General features: G+C 43.7%; 1 protein-coding gene across 1 annotated transcript in view; it reads left to right on the top strand.

Moving 5' to 3' along the window:
• Positions 1-23,254, top strand: part of LOC144891630 (voltage-gated potassium channel subunit beta-2-like) — a 42,988-nt gene that overhangs the window by 5,528 nt on the left and 14,206 nt on the right. Inside the window, 3 exon segments of the mRNA XM_078775280.1 lie at positions 340-405; positions 593-713; positions 907-1,001. Of these exon segments, the coding sequence (XP_078631406.1) occupies positions 340-405; positions 593-713; positions 907-1,001 (282 nt within the window).

Raw genomic sequence — 23,254 nt, 5'->3', positions numbered from 1 at the left:
CCGATCACAGACAACGCAGTTTTTCAGCTTGGGGCCATAGCTAGTCATTTTCTACACATTTTTTCCAATCTAGAAACACTGATTAGAAGTATATCTCCGGGGGGTGCAGGGGGACCTAGTCTTCCTACTAGACTATTATACTTCCGAGATCCGACAGAACTGGCTGCATTCAAGTTGAAAAGTCATCCCTGGAGAGTCTGACTTGTTTTGCGTTAGTTGTGGATTTATAATTCAGTCTTTCTTGGAAGACATGGTGAATACAGAGGAGCTTCTTGGTTTCATGCTTCGGACCATAATTTGCTTTTATTACATTTGTTGATGGAAAGGTTGAGTTTATAGGCCGTGCCTTCTGTTAGAGCCAATCCATCTGAGGCAAAGGGAAGGAGAGAAGAAAACACATCAGATGTACTTAGATAAAAATTGTTAAATATTTACACTTGTTTGTCACACATCAACTTTTTCTTTTTGTAAATAACTTCCTCAATTGTACTCCATAATGCAGGTCCCGTCCTCGGCAACGCTTCCCTCCTCAGATGTGTGCCACACAAGGTGGTGCGTACGTGCCCAGATTTGATTTCTTGGCTGTTTGCAGGAGGCCTACTCAGTTGCACAGCAGTTCAGCCTGATCCCGCCTGTGTGCGAGCAAGCAGAGTACAACCTATTCCATCGAGACAAAGTCGAGTTGCAGCTGCCTGAACTTTACCACAAAATCGGTGAGGTCACACTTGCCTGACTGCCATGTTGAAAGAAAAATAGAAACGATATCAGGGAAAGAAGCACACTGAAAATGTAAACTTGATGAAGGGATTCTTTTGTATTCATGGCACTGATTTAAATCTTTATTGTACCTTTTGAACCGAGTCTTGCCTGGGTAATGAGAAAAGGGTTGTTTACTTCCTGGTGCAGGCATCGGGGCCATCACGTGGTCCCCACTAGCCTGTGGGTTATTGACAGGGAAATATGATCATCGCATACCGGAAGACTCCCGGGCTTCTCTCAATGTGCGTCCGAGGACAACCTTTGGTTTTTATTTTGCTTTACCCAAAACCTTAAGAGAGCAATCATCTTTGGAACCCCATGAATATATCCATTCCACCCAAAAGCACAAATGAATGATAAAGAGGGCTTTGTATTCCTGCTCTTTCTTGCTCAGAGTAAGGTGGGGCAAATGCCCCTGGCATGAAAGGTGGGACGAGCTGTCACCCTTCTATATATATATATATATATATATATATATCCTCCTCTTTCATTTCATTGAATGTACAGTGCTAACAACCATCAATCAGAGGGACTTTTGATGCAGACATTCAGGAACATGTGATCAGGACCAATGAGGTCATACAGGGTGGTTGGGGGGGGGGGGGGGGGTGTTCTGGAGGGAACAGAGAGTATCTTTCACCTACTTTTCCCAAAAGGGGAATCCTTATTAAATATTAATCCATTGTATTAATAATATTTATTTGAGAAATATCTCAATTTATTTCACACAGGAGCAAATACACAACATTATTGCCATCGGCGTGATTTTAGTCTCCCCCGCCTTGCCCTCCTTCCCCCATCTCGCATGCTTCCACACCTCCACCTTCCCACCTTGCCTTTTACAGCTATCTTCTCCTAACATCCTGCATCTTTTTTCCTTGTCCATCCCTCTTCCATTATTTTTCTGCAATATTTTCTCCCCAATTTATTCCCTTCACCCACCTTGCGCATATAGTGTGGAAGGTCGGGTCATTATTTGAATTGAGATATAGACCACCGTTTTTATTCCCATAGAGTATAGGACTTTTCTCCTTGTATTAAGGACATGTGGATAGGGACAGTCGTCCTGTTTTTTGTCTGCCACTGCAAGACGGTTTTTAACCTTCAGTACTCTTGATTAGCAACGAGAAAGGAGGCACACAATTGGACTGCACTACTCAATGTCCACGGCACCAATAGGGTCAGGATCGACTCTACTGATTGGATCGCGATGCTGTCACGAGGTGTGAGGCAGCCCATGATCGGGAAGGAGGGATGTCGTGGATCCCTTCAGGGGTGCAAGAGGTGCATGAGGTGGCGTGCTCTCTCGCTGCTGAGTCTGAGAAGCACAGAGTGAGACAGTCTGAAGGAGAGATGCTCTCCTGTCGTATGCGTGGCTGGCAAAACTCAAGGCATATCCTGCTGTTCGCTCGCCGCTGCTACTTTGGAGACGTGGCAGTTTCATGCCTGCCTAATCATTTTCTATCTCGTCCGGTTTTAGTGTACATGGTCCCTTCGGGGGTTTGAGTTTCACTGTCTGTAAAGTGTAGCTATTTATCACCCCATGAAGTGAAAAGCTGTTCATTTGTCTAAGTACTGTTCAGCAGTATTTTGAGAAAATATTACTGCTTTTTAGGTCATCACATCACAACCAATCAAATTTGCCGCTTGCAGAACTCATACATGTCCTTGTTTCTCAGTTTCTCAAGACTGCATGGGTTAATGTGTCGCATGAACTCTCTAGAGTCTCGTTCATTGTGTCCGCAATTTTCGTTTGTGCTGTCTTGTGCTAAGTTTTTATTTCCCCCCTAAGTCCTGTGTGTATCTGCCTGCTATCCATCCTGCGAAAATGTTTCGGTGATTGGTAGTCCCTGGAGGATTAAATTGGGTTCATTGTAATCCTGATAACGAACATGGGTAGACACGCTTGCTACATCATGCACAAACTCGACTTGCGGTGTTACATGTCAAAATCAGCCTTCGACGGCCATGTTCGAGGAGAATGACCTCGGCATGTACGATTGCCACACAACATTGCTTGCGGTCTTGGGAGGGGGTCATCTCTGACCACGATTCCCACACAACGTTGCTTGCGTTCTTGGGAGGGGGTCATCTGTGACCACGATTCCCACACAACATTGCTTGCGGTCTTGGGAGGGGGTCATCTGTGACCATGATTCCCACACAACGTTGCTTGCGGTCTTGGGAGGGGGTCGTCTGTGACCATGATTCCCACACAACATTGCTTGCGGTCTTGGGAGGGGATCATCTCTGACCACGATTCCCACACAACGTTGCTTGCGTTCTTGGGAGGGGGTCTTCTGTGACCACGATTCCCACACAACATTGCTTGCTGTTGTCAGGGAATTGGTTGCTGAGACTCAAGACTCCAATGACCGGACACAGGTTTTACAAAAGGTCTGGTTTATTAACTGGTTATTCACTTCATTCCATTACCAAATAATACCGCTTAATTCAATGGACCAGGTTAACTCTTTTCGCATGGTCCTTCTCGTTCGGCCGATGTTCCTCCGCCACTCCCGTCGGGCAGAGGGTCTGATGATGAGTGCTCGTCCGTTCCGTCGGTCAGAGCTTCTGGTCACAAGTCTCCTTGACTCAACGTTTGCTCGGATTTATATGGACAAACTGGAGTTAATCCCCTGTCCGCTGAATGTTAATCCTTTCTCCGCTAATGCCCCGAGGTCATGCATGCACCAAGTCCTGGCATCAGCTCGCTCCCCTCCTGCTGTGAGTTCCGTTTACCAAACGATAGGGGGGTGCTCCAGCCAGGGGCTGTGACCAGGTGGACAAGAGATTACCATGTGCGTGCACATTCTTGGCATCCATTTACGAAATCGTTACCAGTCTTTAATCAATAAGTTACACTGAGTTACACTTCCACAATTCCCTCATCTTTTTGTTTTTGTTTATATTAACCATTAATCTAAACATCAATATAAGTAAACAGTCAATCACTACAAGTAAACATCATTACAAGTATAAGTAAATAATCAATCACTGCAAGTAAACATCATTACGAGTATAAGTAAATAATCATAACTTTGGTAATCAAATTCCCTTAGGCATACACCGTCATCCTGCAAGAATCACAAAACATTTCGTTGGTCATTGACTCCTTCCATATTGTTCAATCTATTGCATTTGCATCACAAATATATTTTCAAAACAACACTTCACCATCACCAAGATACAACAATTTCACTTCATTTTCAAGTTTTGTAAAGCATCTGCACCATCTGGCAAAAACGTTTGCCTCCACACAAATGTTGATTTTGTTTGAAAGGAAGGGCTGATCACTTGTGTTTGAATTCAGGTATAAAACATTTTCTCCTAATGTCTTCATAGCTCCTGCACTACTTCGTGTAGGATTTCGCTGTTGTGGTAACATTGTGGAGTCATAGACTGACCCTGCTCTCCTTGTAGCATTCTTGCCACTTTTTTTTGTAAACCATTGTAATTCCTGAACAAGGCCTTCACCCAGTTGTAGTCGACTTGCCTCCTCCCTCATTGTGAGTGGGCAGCAAGTTTTGGTGTGACGTTGATTGGCCAGCAAGATGTGGAACAGGGATGCCGGATGCATCCACAATGATGTTGGGACCATGGTGTTCAGGTCATCCATGGTCCATACCAGGAGTGGCCCGCAGAATCGCGCACAGCTGTTGTGAAAAGGCACAGCCATTGGTTTGCAGCTCCATGCTGGTTCCCCGGACGTTGGTGAAGTAATAACATATGTCCCCGCATTTCACAGAGGTTGCAGGTAAAATGTCGTTGTCCTGCAACTTCTGATGTGATGAATGTTCGAAGCCTTCGAACAAGAGTAAGTGATCGCCTTTCTTTCATATGTTGCAGTGTGATCCAGCAGACAAATGGTCACATAAATTTCCTTGGTGAAGGTAAGCATTCATCTCCAAGTTACACGGGAGAATGTCTTCATCATTCTTTGAGAAAGAGGGTGTATGCCATGATTAACTTCATTTTTAGCCACAAATTTTCTTTCTCGAACTTCTTCCCAATTCCGTTAGCACTCCCTTCAAAATGTGATCTCGTCTTATCCTTATGCTCAGTCACATCTGAATCTGCTTTCCGCACACACTGAATCAGATAGGGTACATCTTACCATGAAATCAGCATAATCATGTATATCTTCCGACAGTTTCACATTCAACAATTTGTTGTTTTTCCTTAACACATTCAAAAAGTTATATTCATTTATATGCGTCACACAAATAATATTCAATCAGGTATGTATTTTATTACTAAACTAAGAATAGCATCCACAATTGCTTTCAGGTTAATATAGTTCAAAAATTAACTCATGCAGGTATTTTAGCACTACTCTAAGAAAATAAATTGTATATGATTACAATCACAAACGGGAATACCTAATTCCCAACAACAATTTTCCCAAACCAACAAATTAAGCATAACGTATTATTACCATAATTCCTCTCCACTTTTTCTTTTCCCTCTTTTTTTTTCCCCTAACAGTGTGTCACTCGTGGTGATATGAGTTCACTGATATTGTAATTGACACAACTCATAACATTGTCATTATGCCATTATCTAAATTCTACTGTATTCACTATTCATTTGCAACATCACTTGATTCATTCTTTTAATCTCGGTATTATTCATATCATCATAACAATCTTTCTATTTTAGGTCCATATTTGTTTCTATTCTTATCAACCTCCTACGGTTTATCAATTTGTTCCAAAACACTGCAACCAAAGGTTTTAACCAAAGCTCTACCAAACTATTTCCAATTTGAACTCAAAATGCTAATTAAACAACAATTCAAAGAATTAACTTCAATGGGTCAACAAACTCATTTTATAAACAGATCTAATTTTCCCATCCAATAATTTTCCTTGCCAAATGTCATATTGCAACACTTTAATAAACCTTCGAAAAATGTCTCCCAAATCAATAAATTCCCTTTTTACTTCCCAAATACTCATCTGTAAATTACATATTCAATTACAGTTTCTCCCTATTTGTTCGGCCTAAATGGCCACCGAAGTGGCTGCCAACATGCAGTACCGTTTTTATCTACCAAGCAAGTATTCATCTACATAAGACCTCTACCAAAATGTTGTTTGTAAAAAACAAATCTGGGATTTCTGATTACATGGATGCACACTCTCAGGACATTTCAGGCTGCTTGTTAACAATCCACTACGATAAATTAATTCCTTTACCCACAATCAAATAATTAGTACAAATTGAGGATATTATCCCTATCACATTCATTTATAGATTCATTATGTTGGATCTAAATTTTCTCCCACTGCTGCAAGGAAGAACAATAGCTCTAATAAGTCTTTGTAATATCTCACTTCATTTACCCAGCATCGAAGAATTTATTTACTATCCATTCCCATCTGTTAACCAGTGACTTTGTTTGAACTCCAAAACTTAATTTGATGAATCCCATGTGTACAGCTACCACTTATTGAAACCCATACTTTTGTAGAAAATATCCAAGTAAGTGTTTTTATTTTAAACCCCCTTAACTGTTGCTCATCCATTTCTATGCACCCAGTGAGTACTACTGACACCAGTATGCCAATATAGGTGTGCGAGTTTAACAAATATGTTGCAGGTACACGTGACATCGCGTTCTGAGTATAAATAACGTAACAGCGCGTTCATGTCTGCCCCTTGGTTTAAGATTCACAATGCATTCCGTTTTAAAACTCACAATAGTTCAAATCAGCAAGATTTTCTTTACTATTTTCCCATATCATCTATGCCTAATACACATCCATACATACAGCACAATTTATATGCTGATAAAATTCAAGTTTATATATACTCGGGCATGCCCGTACTATATCTATATCTAAAATTATATCCCCCCCCCCCCCTCTATTTACATGAAATGGTTTGGTCCAAAGCGAACGGCTTGCGAGTACGGTGACAATCCCCCCCCTCTATTTACATGAAATGGTTTGGTCCAAAGCGAAAGGCTTCGGAGTTTGGTAAAGAAATCGCCATAGCATGCCCAAACGCGCAGGAAAGCGAAAGAATCGCAAATTTAAGGAAATGCCCGTACTTCCGTAAGGAAGAGAAAAGAAATGAAAAGGAAAAACATTCCAAACCGCGAGGGAAAACAACACGGCACGTCGACACAACAACGTGTCCTGTGATTGGCCGTACGTCGCTGCCAGTAGCTGCCCCCAAAAAAAAGCTTTCACCGTCCGGCGACTGAATTTAAGGGGAAAAATAAAACGCTCTTCGCTTAAAACAACGCCCTTCGCTCTGACTGAATTGGGACAATGTTTTTATGTTTTTAATTGAATTACTATCCGTAATGGCGCACGCTCTCACGGGAGCTCCGGAAGGTCGTATATCGCAGTTACGATGAATCGCAAATTAGTTTTTATTAGATTTAAAACATAGTTTAACGCCAACATAGCGCCAACATAGTTTGCAAACGTGAAATAAATGAATACGCTCTCAAATGTGCTGTCCGAGGCAGAGTCTGTTTGCCACGTTCGGCACACGTGATAGCTCGCTGCTCTCTGATTGGTTGAATCGTTTTTTGGACATAGCTCGGTAACTGCTTGTCCGATTAATTTCAAACCTTGAAAAGGCACATCCTCGGGTCCCCAGCAATATACCTGGCAAGTTTCAAGTATATCGGACCGGTAGTTGTCGAGAAACAGCGGTCACAGACAAACATACATACAAACATACAAACATACAAACATACAAACATACACACAGAGATTGCTGGAATTATAGATAGATATATATATATATATATATATATATATATATATATATATATATATATATATATATAAATCCGTGAGCAGAGTATTCTGGGAAGTCAGTGTAAGACCTCTCCCAAATTTGGCTAATTTTGTACTCCCTCATTTCTTTTTATGAAGCTCATATCCATAAATAGCTGTTATTCTCATATAAATTCTATCAAAAATGGAATCCCCAAATTACTCACAATTTTACTATTAATTAATGGCTGCTCATAACCCAGCACATCAAATCTTTATATTCCATCTCCCTTGACAAAAGAGATAATGTTCATAATCAAATTATATTTCTATTTTATTTTATGGATTCTCTGCATATTCAATCCCATCCACATAAAACTATCCATTTCCAGACAGGCACACTGTCGGTGTCAACAATCTTGTAAGATTGATACACAAAACAATAAAAAACACTAACATTGACACACAAAAATACACACACACATGCATTATGCGTATTTGTTTGCGTTGGAACTATTATTTACAGATCAAGATGGGTGTCAATTTTATTTCAATTTCATAAAATTTGTCCTTCAATTTTAGAAATGCTAATACACAAATGGACCAAAAAGTTTATTCTTAGAAAACCCCTATGATGTCACATTGAAATTACCCTTTCAGTTCCCACAATAATTTATCCAAATTTGACTACACACCCATTTACATGTCAGTCGACCACTGACTTATCAATCATGCGAAACAATAGTCCGAAATTCCCACCTGATCATCATGTGACCCTTGTCACTTGGTTTCAAAAATTTGCAAAGCAATTGTTCCAACTTTGTAAATTTAAAATTGTGTGCCCAACATAAAAGATCCAATTTCGGCATGTGATCAATTAATTACTAATTTGCTTACAAGCAAAAGAAAAAAATGAATAATTCTTGCTCCGAAAACTTTTCAGACCCAAGAATCATCGACAGTTATTCATGTTTGTCCAGTAATCTAATTTGTTGAGGCCAATCGTCATTTGGGATTTGTCGCAATGAAGGCCTAATCATTGTCTGAGGTATCGGTCAGCACTGGTACCCTTGATCTTGGTTTACCCTATTAACTTGTCTTCCTGTTGACATACGGACATCTTCTTCTCCAATGTCCCATCTTTCCACACTTGAAACACCGGTTTCTGTCATTGTCTGATCTGTGCACCTGTGCACTTGTATTGCTGGGCTGCATCTCTACATCCCTGAGTTGCCACTGCAATCTCTCGTTATCTCCTGAAACACAAAAAAATTCTCTGTACCGTCCTTTTTGGGGAGACAACTGGAAATCAGATGGGACAACTGTCACTTTCATTCCTAATTTCGAGGGCAGTTGTGCATTTGTCTCCTCCACTGTATCCTGTATCCTTTTTATTTTAAGTTCTAGATCCGTTATCCGTTCTTGCTGTTCCCGTTGTCTGGATTCACCATCCCAAAGATGGAATGCAAGCCAGTCTACCGTTAGATTCTGTCTCTTCCTGGCTTTCAATCTTTGTTCCAATCTTTCCAATCGACTTCGCTCAAATGTACCATCTCTTGGAAACTCCTCATCATGTCCCTTTGTCCACAAATACCAATTCTCGACCTGCCTTATAGCTTCGGCACCATAGCGGTCGTACATATGATGTGTACAAGTACCTTTTTGTGGAATCTCTGGTTGTCCTTGTGTATTCTTGCAGGCTCCATTTCCCATTCTGCCTTTTATCAAAGTAGCGTTGGATGTGTTGTAGCTTGTTCCAGGTTCCTCTAAAGCTTCACTCGTACCTCCAGGAAGGATCTCTCCACCTGTTCACACGGTGATTTCCAGAGAGTCTCCCTCAGCTGTGGCTTTTGCACAATCCAATCTCACAGATCAGTATTTGCATATGAGCCGGAGGGTCAGTATGAAATGGGTGAATCCTCAGGTGTCCGCTCTGTTGACGGGGAAATCACACAATGGTAACCGCACATATATATCTGTATATAAACTCACCACCTTGCTCAATTTTCCCAGGTTGTCTCCACATTGATAATATCTCGCAAAGATATCAAAGCTTCTTTCTTGAGACCGCATTTTCATCAGTCAAACAATCAATATATTCAATTCAATTTATTCAGTTCAATTTATTCAGTTAAATTTATTCAATTAAATTCAATCAATTAGATTCAATCAATCAAGAATATCCAATCATATCATTCAACTTCTTCCATAAGTGTGAAGAATATCCAATCATATCATTCAACTTCTTCCATGATTGTCAAGAATATCCAATCATATTATTCAACTTCTTCCATAAGTGTGAAGAATATCCAATCATATCATTCAACTTCTTCCATAAGTGTGAAGAATATCCAATCATATCATTCAACTTCTTCCATGATTGTCAAGAATATCCAATCATATCATTCAACTTCTTCCATAAGTGTGAAGAATATCCAATCATATCATTCAACTTCTTCCATAATTGTCAAGAATATCCAATCATATCATTCAACTTCTTCCATAAGTGTGAAGAATATCCAATCATATCATTCAACTTCTTCCATGATTGTCAAGAATATCCAATCATATCATTCAACTTCTTCCATAAGTGTGAAGAATATCCAATCATATCATTCAACTTCTTCCATAAGTGTGAAGAATATCCAATCATATCATTCAACTTCTTCCATGATTGTCAAGAATATCCAATCATATTATTCAACTTCTTCCATAAGTGTGAAGAATATCCAATCATATCATTCAACTTCTTCCATAAGTGTGAAGAATATCCAATCATATCATTCAACTTCTTCCATGATTGTCAAGAATATCCAATCATATCATTCAACTTCTTCCATAAGTGTGAAGAATATCCAATCATATCATTCAACTTCTTCCATAAGTGTGAAGAATATCCAATCATATCATTCAACTTCTTCCATGATTGTCAAGAATATCCAATCATCTTATTCAACTTCTTCCATAAGTGTGAAGAATATCCAATCATATCATTCAACTTCTTCCATAAGTGTGAAGAATATCCAATCATATCATTCAACTTCTTCCATGATTGTCAAGAATATCCAATCATATTGTTGCGGATATGGCATTTGGCCTCCATATCCGCTTGTAAATATTCCCCTATTTCCCCAATACTCCCCAACTATCCCCAATCCCCCATTCCCTAGTCCCATTGCCTGTAAATAACACTCTGTAGAACCGACCTTCCCCTTTTTCCCCCATTAAATGTCGTGCCCAGGTCCACCGCATCTCACGTAGACAACTTTCGGACATCTTGCTAGTTATTCTTAGTCTATGTCAGTTAAGGACTCGTTTCCATTAATTCTGACTCTTCGTTGCACCAGAATGTGATTGTATGGCACCAATAGTGAGTTTAGGACCTCCCCATACCTCCTCCCATCTTCCCCATGCAACAACAACAACAACAACAACTACAACAACAACTACAACAACAGAGGGGGGCGGCGCGCGCGGGGAGTGTGCGTCCTCACTCCGGCTCGGTTAGCCGCCATTACCCATGTGCGCCGACGGGGTTACCACGAAGGGGCTGCCTGTCGGCCCCTCGTCAAGGGCGGAGCCGGTAACCCCCCCGCACCCAATGAGAAGCAACGGGCCGATTCCATCTGGGGCGGAGCTAACGAGCCGAGGGCGTGTCACTCCCCGCCGGATATACGCGACGACTAACCGGATGTGAGGTCAGATGCGCCTGAACTACGGAGAGCAAAGGACGCCACCCCCAGCGCGACGATACCTCCCCGCATCTTTGGACCGGACCGGGTCGATTCTGTCCTTGAGCCAAGAGTGCACCTTGAGCCATCGACTGCCCGCTTTCCTTGCCATCAATCCCCGTGTGAGTCAGTTTTGTCCTGTTTATCTGTGGTCTGTCGGGAATAAGATAAGTGTGTCTAAGTGCCTATCTTTCTATGCTGTCCCTCTCATTCCTGTAATCTAACCTTCCGCCATATTATAACCTCCTCCGGAGGTCTTGAGAACCGTATCCCTGGTGTCGTGTCATTTTAATCCCAGCCGTTGTGTCCTTTTCCTTCATTGATCTAGCGTAGCGCGGCTCGGCCAAGGTTCGAGTATAATCGGGTAACTTGTGTGGACACGGCGGCCATTCCGCTCGGCCCACCATAACATCAAAGTCGTGTCTGTAACAATTGGTGTCAGGAGTGTCGGATTCGGACCTGGGAATAAATTCATTTTGCCCAAATTTTGGAACACCAAGTGTACCATTAGGGTAACATTTTGGTGTTGGGAAGTAGAATTCGATCCGGAGCGCGTTTTACGCGCTCGAAATTATAACAGCGAAATTTGATTGTGTTTTACAAAATATAAAAACCCGAATTTTGAAAGTCGCGCTATGGCAGACCAAGACGGCTGGGTTCCGGTAGTAGGGAGTGAGGCAGGGTCGATCCAGGACCAAATTGAGGGACGTGAGGAGAGCGAAGCAGCGAGGGTAGCAGACGCGCGAAATAGTGCCTCGCACATGGCCACGGCGCCCACGCCCGCGACCGTGGTAGCGCCGCTGGTAAATTTGGACCTTTTTTTCATACAAATGAAGGCCCTTATGGCCCAGAATAGCGAGCAAATGAGGGAGGAAATGAGGGCTCAGAGTGAGCGATTGGAGGGCCAATTGGGGGTAATGGGAAACCAAATGGGGGTAATGAGGGACGAAGCGAGGGGTACCGGTGAGGGATTAGACAAGAAATTAGAGGGGTTAGACAATGGGATAGAAGGGGTGAAACATGGGTTAGGGAGTAGAATAGAGGGATTATACAATAGATTAGGGGAAATACAGGAGGGGTTAATGGGGGTAGAAAACAGAATGGCCGTTCAGGAGAATCAAATGGAAGGGATGAAAAAGGGGTTAGAGGGGTTAGAAAACAGTATGGAAGGCAAATTGAGGGACATGAGGGACCAAGCGGAAAGGGAAGTTAAACAAATGGGGCAGCAGATAGAGGGGGTCAGAATGGGGGTAGAAACCAAACTGGATGCTCACAGGGAGGAAATGGAGCAGATGAGGGTGGCATCTGGGCAGGAGATGCAAGTGATGGGAGAGGAGATCAGAAGAGGAGTGAGTGAGGAGGTCGGAGGAGTGCGCGAGGAGGTGAGGCACTGTAAGGAGCGCATGGAGAAGGAGGTGAGAAAGGGGACTGTAAAATTGCAAGGGGGTATAGAGGAGTTGACGCTGGGAGTAGAACAACTGACAGTGGGACAAAAGGAGTTGGGGGACCAGGTAAAGAAGAACACAGCGGTAATAGAGGGTTTAAAATCGACACAGAAGGAGATGAAAAAGGACGTAGGGGTAATTAAAAAAGAGTGTCAGACGGTACATGAGGCCCTGACGAGGAAAATGGACAAGGTGGTAGAAGTGATGGAGGTTAAAGAGCGGGAGGTGCGGGAGCACATAGAAAAAAATAAAGTGGAGTTAGAGGAAGAACTTAAAGGGGCGCACGAAGAGATGAAGGAGGTGAAGCAGAAATTAGAAGAAGTGGAAGAAGGGGTGAGCGAAATTAAGAAGCGACGGAGAGAGGATAAGAAAGAGATAAAGGAGGAAGTAAAAGAATTGGTCTAAAGTCTGTGTTCGGATCGTGATGATGTGCTCATTAACCGGATGAGGGATTCGCAGGTGATGGAGGAGAAGCGAAGAGGAAGAGGACCCGGTGTAAGTGGTGACCAATATGGTCGTGCGTATGATGCGCCAGGGGATTTAAGAAGCTTGGGGGTCGAGATGGACCCGGGTGTTCGTGAGAGGCCGTTGGTGAAGAGTGCGACAGGTCTGGTGTGCGAAAAAGGAGGTGTGCGAGAAAGTCCGACTTTGGGGTGTGTGAGGAAAAAGTGCGTGCCAAGGAGTGAGGGTGCTGGCGAGAGTGAGTCGGTCGTAGCGCGTGTGCGAGGGAGCACATGGAAGCGCGGTGTGGTGAGTGTTGCGGAGGGTGTAACGGGAGAGTGTGCGCGAGAAAGGTGTGTGACGGACAGGTGCATGGGGAAAGAGTGCGCTGTCAAAGGCAAGGAAGAATGCACACCTGTGGTGAGTGTTACAGAGGGTGTAACGGGAGAGTGTGCGCGAGAAAGGTGTGTGACGGACAGGTGCATGAGGAAAGAGTGCGCTGTCGAGAGTAAGGGTGAGTGCGCTGTCAAGAGTGGTGGTGAGAGTAGTGAGAGTGACAAGGAGCGTGAGTTGGTTGTGACAGGTGAGAAAGGATGCACACCTGGAATGGTAGAGCGTGAGTGGGAATGCACGCTGGAATTGGTAGTGAGGCACGTGGTTGGGTGTGCGAATGAGAGCACACCTGTGATTGTCACAGAGGAGGTGACCGAGGAGGGGGTGCGAAGAGGTGTGTTGGTGAGGTGTGCTACCAACGAATGTGTGCCAAAGTGTTCGGTGGTCAGGTGTGTGACCAAGGCTGTGAGTGGAATGAGGGTACCGAGGTGTGTAAGGAGAGGTACGAGGAGCATGGAGACGGCTGGATGTGTGAGCAAGGAACGGGCTGCGGGGTGTAAGCATGCAGGTGAAGCATCGACGTTAAACGGAGCAGCGGTTAGGTCGACTTTTAGCCGAATCGGGCCCTCGGTGCGTGCTGGGCCTCGCTTTGAACGGCCGCGTCCGTGCTCCACTAGGCGGAGCGGGCGGCTGGATAGGAAGGGTCGTCATGGCGACCACTTTTTGTTGCGGCATTCCGGCAGGTCGAGATCGAGCCATGGGATGGCTCCGTGCCGAGATGGTGCGTGGGATCTCGGCCCGGGTAAGCCCCCGTCCCTGCCCCGAGTGCGGGACGTATCCAGCCGCTGGCACAGAACAACCCGCATTCATGGCTTGGCTTTACAAAGCCGAGCTTTAGAAGTGAATTGGCGCACCGAGAGGCATTAGTGAGTAGACTGTGTGATGAGGTTAGTGTTTTGGCCCCAAAATTAGAGAAAAACAAAATTTGATGATTGGCAAAGGATTGGCAGTAGTGATTGGCAGATGATGAGTAGTGATTGGCAAATTTTTGATTTGTGGAAATTTGATGTGCAAAATTGGTAGTGAGCGATGGGCCCGGTGGGTAAGGCTGGCATCCCTGCCGCCCTTCCCATGTGGGGGCAAAGGAGCAATAGCTTAAGGGGTTGATGGCAGTGAAAACTAGCCCGGGTGGGTTAGGTTATATTGATAGGGCCCTAGAAGATGACATTAGGTAACGTTAAGGTTAGTTAGTGACTGATACCTGTAGTGGGGACGCAGGTAGATTAGTATGGATGATAATGACGAGGGAGCGCAATAGTTTAAAGGGGCGACTGGGAAGCGCAAGTTTCAGAAGGGAGTAGTTAGCTGAGATGATGCCGTGTGGTTGAGAATTGAACAGGTGTGAGAGCTGGACAGGTGTGTGGAGCAGTGTATGAGTAGTGAGTGTTGTGGATCAGCGCGAATGCGCTTGGGGAGAGAAGGGTGCAGGTGGCACCAGGTGTGAGAGCACAGGTGTGCAGGTACAGGTGTGTGGAGAGAGTTGGAGTAAGTGGTACGGAGTGGTGTGCATGGTGCGAAGGTGTGGATGGGGGAAGAGTGGACCCCTTTCACGAGTACCCGGGGCGGGTAGTGTAAGTGTTAGGTAGAGGGTATAGGTAAATTGTGGTTGGATATTGGCATTTGTGGTGCGGGTGACAGAATGGTATTGTGGATGGGTGCATTAGTGTTGTGGAAATGGCTGGGCGTGTAGCCTGTTAGTGTGTGTAGTTGGTTGGGCACTCCACCACTGTGAGGATGTCGGCCAGGTGAGGCCGCAGGTGGGCTCTGGGAGCCGGTAGTTGTGAGTGGGTGCCTGAGGATCCCGGGTGTGGATCGGGCAGCCCAGTGCCAGAGAGGGCACTGAGTGGGGAGAGCGCCAGAGGGCCTTCCCCAGGTAGTTAGGTTAGGGTAAGGAGCAGGTAAGCTCGGAGGCAACTGCAGTGGTGGAGGTGTGCAAGTGGGTAGACCCGCTGGGAGAGGTACACGTCACAGCCCGGAAATTGTGCGAGGGCACCGGGAGATGAATCGGGGGAGTGAGACCCCAAATTGAAAAGCACCACAGTTTGGCCAATGGGAATTGGTTTTTAGAACCCATAGTGTAAGAGGGCCAATGGTTTGGCAGGAGAAAGACCCCGGGTAATGTAAAGTTGTTAAAGTCATTTAGGAAATAGTTAGGATTGATGAACCTGTCGCACCATACGCAGCCACTTACCTGTGGTGATGATGACTCCACACCTGTGTTTTCTTTGTTTTGTTGCAGGAAATGAGATTGCTGTGGATTTGTGAGACGCATCACGACGTGGATGAGACATTGGGGTGATTCCATCTCTCCCTCCTTAGGAGGGACTGATGATGAATTGGTAATGGCAAATTTTGATGTTCAGTTGAAGATGGCAAATTTTGATGAGAGTTGGAAATAGCAAATTTGATTGGTTAGGAGGGAGAGAAGACGAATTTGGTTTATGGGAGGAACGGGGAAGACAGTAGGGACGTTTGTTGATTAGTAAAATAGATGTTTATGGGTAGTGTTGTGTTTTGTGGATACAGTAAGGGGTAAGGGAGGGGCCATGTAGGTTACCTGGTGGGGGGGGGGGGAGCGTACGGTAGGAACGTACCTGTCTCACCTGGTTCCCATGTGCCCCTAGTGTGCATTACCTTGTGTTGTGTGCACTTTTGCGCCCTTACCACCTTACTCACTTGTCTTCTTCTTTTGTCTCCCACCTCCGAGGATCTGGCTTTGGGGCAGAGAGAGAGGAGAGAGAGGTGCTGGCTTCGCAGTTGTGGGCCTGCACTTTCGCTGCTTGCTGCCTGGATCGATACACCATATGGACCGCAATGTTTGTGGCCACCCACCATGGACCGCAGTTCTTATGCGGCCAAGCACCACCCGTGGATGGACCTATGGGTCAACGTGGCACCTATGCCATACAGGTGAACCACTTATAGTTGGCCCCCTGACGGCCACAATAAAGAAATGGACGCGGTTGGCGCCTTTCTTTATTTTTTGAAAGAGGCAAGAAGGCCAAGTGCACCACACGAAGGCAAGACCAGCGGCAGACCATCGGCCGGCTGCGACACCACACCGTGATTTATAGACACTTTATTGGTGCACCGGATGGTGCTGACTGTGTGATGGGGTGGTGCTTTTGGTGCTTGGAAGGGGTGCTCTGCACATTATTAAAGGCCGTAAGGCCACAGAGCACTCGTGGGTTGGTGTATCGATGCTGGCATGCGTGCTCTCTCTATGCATAACATCTGCATGTGTTCCTCCAAAAACAGGTCCTGGATCGTAGTGTAAATATCAGCGTAGTCTTGTAAATAATGCTCCCTACCGGCTGTATGTTTAGTTTGCGAATTCTTTCCGTGATTCGGTTATCCTGTGGGTGTGTTTCTGTGAGGAGAAGGGTGCAACGTCGCAGGGGGACATATTTACTCATTTGTGAACATCTGTAAAACTGTCGCACTCAGGGTAGAGTTAATAGTAGAGGGAACTACATCTGAGTGCCACACTAAAGTAGGTAAAAATTTATCGGGTCGGGACGCCCCGAGGGTAGAGAAGGGTTCAATGTTGCGGATATGGCATTTGGCCTCCATATCCGCTTGTAAATATTCCCCTATTTCCCCAATACTCCCCAACTATCCCCAATCCCCCATTCCCTAGTCCCATTGCCTGTAAATAACACTCTGTAGAACCGACCTTCCCCTTTTTCCCCCCTTAAATGTCGTGCCCAGGTCCACCGCATCTCACGTAGACAACTTTCGGACATCTTGCTAGTTATTCTTAGTCTATGTCAGTTAAGGACTCGTTTCCATTAATTCTGACTCTTCGTTGCACCAGAATGTGATTGTATGGCACCAATAGTGAGTTTAGGACCTCCCCATACCTCCTCCCATCTTCCCCATGCAACAACAACAACAACAACTACAACAACAACTACAACAACAGAGGGGGGCGGCGCGCGCGGGGAGTGTGCGTCCTCACTCCGGCTCGGTTAGCCGCCATTACCCATGTGCGCCGACGGGGTTACCACGAAGGGGCTGCCTGTCGGCCCCTCGTCAAGGGCGGAGCCGGTAACCCCCCCGCACCCAATGAGAAGCAACGGGCCGATTCCATCTGGGGCGGAGCTAACGAGCCGAGGGCGTGTCACTCCCCGCCGGATATACGCGACGACTAACCGGATGTGAGGTCAGATGCGCCTGAACTACGGAGAGCAAAGGACGCCACCCCCAGCGCGACGATACCTCCCCGTATCTTTGGACCGGACCGGGTCGATTCTGTCCTTGAGCCAAGAGTGCATCTTGAGCCATCGACTGCCCGCTTTCCTTGCCATCAATCCCCGTGTGAGTCAGTTTTGTCCTGTTTATCTGTGGTCTGTCGGGAATAAGATAAGTGTGTCTAAGTGCCTATCTTTCTATGCTGTCCCTCTCATTCCTGTAATCTAACCTTCCGCCATATTATAACCTCCTCCGGAGGTCTTGAGAACCGTATCCCTGGTGTCGTGTCATTTTAATCCCAGCCGTTGTGTCCTTTTCCTTCATTGATCTAGCGTAGCGCGGCTCGGCCAAGGTTCGAGTATAATCGGGTAACTTGTGCGGACACGGCGGCCATTCCGCTCGGCCCACCATAACATCAAAGTCGTGTCTGTAACAATATCATTCAACTTCTTCCATAAGTGTGAAGAATATCCAATCATATCATTCAACTTCTTCCATGATTGTCAAGAATATCCAATCATATCATTCAACTTCTTCCATAAGTGTGAAGAATATCCAATCATATCATTCAACTTCTTCCATAAGTGTGAAGAATATCCAATCATATCATTCAACTTCTTCCATGATTGTCAAGAATATCCAATCATATTATTCAACTTCTTCCATAAGTGTGAAGAATATCCAATCATATCATTCAACTTCTTCCATAAGTGTGAAGAATATCCAATCATATCATTCAACTTCTTCCATGATTGTCAAGAATATCCAATCATATCATTCAACTTCTTCCATAAGTGTGAAGAATATCCAATCATATCATTCAACTTCTTCCATAATTGTCAAGAATATCCAATCATATCATTCAACTTCTTCCATAAGTGTAAAGAATATCCAATCATATCATTCAACTTCTTCCATGATTGTCAAGAATATCCAATCATATCATTCAACTTCTTCCATAAGTGTGAAGAATATCCAATCATATCATTCAACTTCTTCCATACACATGCATTATTTACAGATCGCTAGAGAAAAAAAACAAAAAAAAAACACGAATAATAGATAAACCCGTGTGTAAGACCTCTCCCAAATTTTGTCCGCTCATTCACTTTTCCTGATTCGCATCAAGGATCTCCATCATCAGACAGCGTACTTAATTCCGCATTTTAATGAGAATTCAACAGGATTTTACGACTCAAAGGAAAAAGAACGAGCAGACCTTTTGCAGGACGATCGTTACAAAAATCGTTACATATATTAAAGTATTTATAATGTCGAAAAATCATATCTTAATTCTTACAAAATTTGGTTCTTTGAATAAATCACAGCACCGGGCGAACCAGCTCAAAAAATGGATCTTTGTGTTTATTCAGCACCCTAGTAATTGGTTCTTTGTGTACTAATTACACAGCACCCAGGCCCCGCTCATATGGATCTTTGTGCAGCGCTGCACAGCACCTGAGCAAAAGGGGTTTCATCTACATTTTCCTTATCCGGTGTACCATCCGTGATATTTGTTTGCTCATTCACTATTCCTGATTCGTCATCAAGGATCTCCATCATCACACAGCGTACTTAATTCCGCATTTTAATGAGAATTCAACAGGAATTTACGACTCAAAGGAAAAAGAACGAGCAGACATTTTGCAGGACGATAACTGGAATTAGTCGTGAAAATATATCCAAAATACACAAAAATACACACCCACACAAATAAACAACATTTATTCCGTTTTACAGAACAAACATTTCCTCTATCATGACATGCATGTCTTCAAAATTATATGACCAAGAGAAAAAGTAAAATTAATTAAAAACTGCGGGCAGTGATGATCCGGGGACCATACCGCTCCATCCTGATTGGACGAGTGCGTGCTAGAGTCGTTAACAACGACAGTCCAGATCCGATTGTTCAAAATTTCAACTCAATCGATCGAAAAATGAACGCAGGGATGCATTTTAAAGGTGCAGTGGCACTAACTGAGTTGCCACGAATATGGCCACGAAATTGCCAATATGGCCATCACAAAATATTTTCCTTAATCAATTGGCTCATAGCATAACCAATCTGCAAGTATTTCATCCGAAGATGTATCTCTGAGGACTTTTAATTAAATAAGTCATTTATAAATCAACGAGTTAATTTATTAAATGATTAATCAATAAATCAAAATTTTCCTTGACAGCCACATCACTTGGTCAGTGTCATGTCCAAATATCAGCTTCCTTACTCAAAAGGTGCCTGAGTTAATGTAATGTAATTACTGTAATAAGATTACTGCAATTACTGTAATGATTACTGTAATTACTGTAATTACCGGAACTGTAATTACTGTAATTACCTCAGGTAATTACTGTAATGTAATTACTGTAATTTAATAAGAAATGTAATTAATTAAATAAGTACTTCATTAATCGCTAATAATTAAATAACTCGTGAATTCTTATCCGATTTACTTAACATTTGAGTGTCCCCAAAACGTTGGAGCAAAACGTTGCAACAACGAAAGTGAAACGTTGTAGCGACGTTGTGGAAACGTCAGCAAAACACAACATTTGAATGTTCCCAAAACGTTGGAGCAAAACGTTGCAACAACGAAAGTGAAACGTTGTAGCGACGTTGTGGAAACGTCAGCAAAACACACCATTTGAATGTTCCCAAAACGTTGGAGCAAAACGTTGCAACAACGAAAGTGAAACGTTGTAGCGACGTTGTGGAAACGTCAGCAAAACACAACATTTGAATGTTCCCAAAACGTTGGAGCAAAACGTTGCAACAACGAAAGTGAAACGTTGTAGCGACGTTGTGGAAACGTTAGCAAAACACAACATTTGAATGTTCCCAAAACGTTGGAGCAAAACGTTGCAACAACGAAAGTGAAACGTTGTAGCGACGTTGTGGAAACGTTAGCACAACACAACATTTGAATGTTCCCAAAACGTTGGAGCAAAACGTTGCAACAACGAAAGTGAAACGTTGTAGCGACGTTGTGGAAACGTCAGCAAAACACAACATTTGAATGTTCCCAAAACGTTGGAGCAAAACGTTGCAACAACGAAAGTGAAATGTTGTAGCGACGTTGTGGAAACGTCAGCAAAACACACCATTTGAATGTTCCCAAAACGTTGGAGCAAAACGTTGCAACAACGAAAGTGAAACGTTGTAGCGACGTTGTGGAAACGTCAGCAAAACACAACATTTGAATGTTCCCAAAACGTTGGAGCAAAACGTTGCAACAACGAAAGTGAAACGTTGTAGCGACGTTGTGGAAACGTCAGCAAAACACACCATTTGAATGTTCCCAAAACGTTGGAGCAAAACGTTGCAACAACGAAAGTGAAACGTTGTAGCGACGTTGTGGAAACGTCAGCAAAACACAACATTTGAATGTTCCCAAAACGTTGGAGCAAAACGTTGCAACAACGAAAGTGAAACGTTGTAGCGACGTTGTGGAAACGTTAGCAAAACACAACATTTGAATGTTCCCAAAACGTTGGAGCAAAACGTTGCAACAACGAAAGTGAAACGTTGTAGCGACGTTGTGGAAACGTTAGCACAACCCAACATTTGAATGTTCCCAATTTATCCCATTAAAATCCCATTAAATCCCATTAAAATCCCATTAAAATCCTATTAAAATCCCATTAAAATCTTCAGACAAACCACTAGCAATATTATTCCTAGGACTAAAATTACCAGGACCATTATCAAACATTTATCAAAATATTAGGACCATCATCAAACCAATGAATGACTCAATCCTTTAATGACTACATCCAAACCCAGACATTTTGAGTTCCGTAACTTTAATACTTCAAATTTTCCATTCCTTCCCTTCCTGATCCTTAGATGTAGGGATGGGTTCTTTTTAGGATCATGTTGCATCGAGCATTATTTTCCAAAACAGTGTGAACATTAAACCACACCATTACCTCTGACATCCCACCATTTACACCAGCTTTCCCATGATGTCGCGATATGACCCCATAATCCCACAAAACTCTTCGTTGCTTTATCATCCAATATGAAAATTCTCATTTAACCCGTTCAAAGAACGTCCATTTCGCAAAATCGAACCAACCACAACCTTCGCCATTAATATCTATTGTAAGCGTGCCGAATCAGTAAGCATCACCCCTCCTATGAGCCTCGACCAGAGGGTGGTTGTTACTCACAAACACTCGTCGCTAGCTGTTCCATTGTCTGCCGATTCCCACTCTGCTGCCGATTTCCACTGAGCCATCAGAGTGGAATTTGGAATTTTTTATTTCTCTGAGCTCATGAAAGTGGTGACAATGGGTGGTCTGCCATTGCTCTTCCACAAAAGCATCTTTCACCTTTCAATAAAATATTTGTACCAACCAAATCTGCGAGTATGGGGCGCAGAGAAAATACACAAAAAGCAACAGCCCTGGCTTTGCTTCCTGGAAGCTTCCTGGAAGCTTCCTGCAAAACGCTTTGCTTCTCACAAAACGTCCGCCTATGGGAACTAGAGGGAGGGGAGGGAGAAGGAGCGGGAGCAAGAGACAGGGTGCCGGAATGGACATGAGGGACAATGAGGGACAGTGAGGGAGTGTTGGTATGCAATTTTCATCCAATCGCCATCTTTCACAATAATTCTGGACCGGCATGAGGTGGGGTTGTCTGTCATGAATTTATTTGTTGATCGAACGAGTTTTAGACATGGCGGGAAAACTGAAAAAAAAATTTTTCTCTCCTCCACCCCTTTTTTTTTTTTTTTTTTTTTTTTTTTTTTTTACTTTGGACCCACGGCTTTCGTCCTACACAATTCCGTTTAATTTGTCTAAATCCGACCAGTCGTTCCAAAGATATAAGCCGTTTTGTCGCAATACCATAAATTGGAATGAGGTAAAAATATATATATATAAATATAATTCCATTTCCCGGCTCCCTGTCGCACGCCGAGCAAGTCGCGTGCTTTGAACAAGTGCAAAAAAAAAAAACTACTTTACACGTGTACGGGTGTGTAAACGAGTGTACCGGCCTTACACGACTTGGAAGCAAACGGTCGCATGGTGCACACATGCTCCGTTTGCTCCCAGGTCACAGCAAGGCCCTTAATGGCCAGCGCCGACCTGGTGCATTTTATTTAGACAGCGCAAAAAATACGTATTTACAGAAATCATTTAGAAAAACACGAATAATAGCTACAATCGTTTATCGAAGTACCATTCTTTATCCTATGTCGCGGCATCGGTGCGCAAGGAAGCCCCAGACCACCTCCTCCCCCATGTATGTACAAAATTATTTCCAAGTTCGTAAATCATATTGGACAAAAACAAGACACACTCACCTTTTAAAGACTTGTTTGTGTACAATTGATGTCAGCGGTGCCTCCAAATTGTCAGGGAATTGGTTGCTGAGACTCAAGACTCCAATGACCGGACACAGGTTTTACAAAAGGTCTGGTTTATTAACTGGTTATTCACTTCATTCCATTACCAAATAATACCGCTTAATTCAATGGACCAGGTTAACTCTTTTCGCATGGTCCTTCTCGTTCGGCCGATGTTCCTCCGCCACTCCCGT

The sequence above is a fragment of the Myxine glutinosa genome, chromosome 4 (genome assembly GCF_964187855.1).
Source record: "Myxine glutinosa chromosome 4, kmMyxGlut1.1, whole genome shotgun sequence".
NCBI classification, from domain to species: Eukaryota; Metazoa; Chordata; class Myxini; order Myxiniformes; family Myxinidae; genus Myxine; species Myxine glutinosa.
Note: the sequence above shows the minus strand (reverse complement) of the source record. Positions and strands in the feature narration are given on the sequence as shown.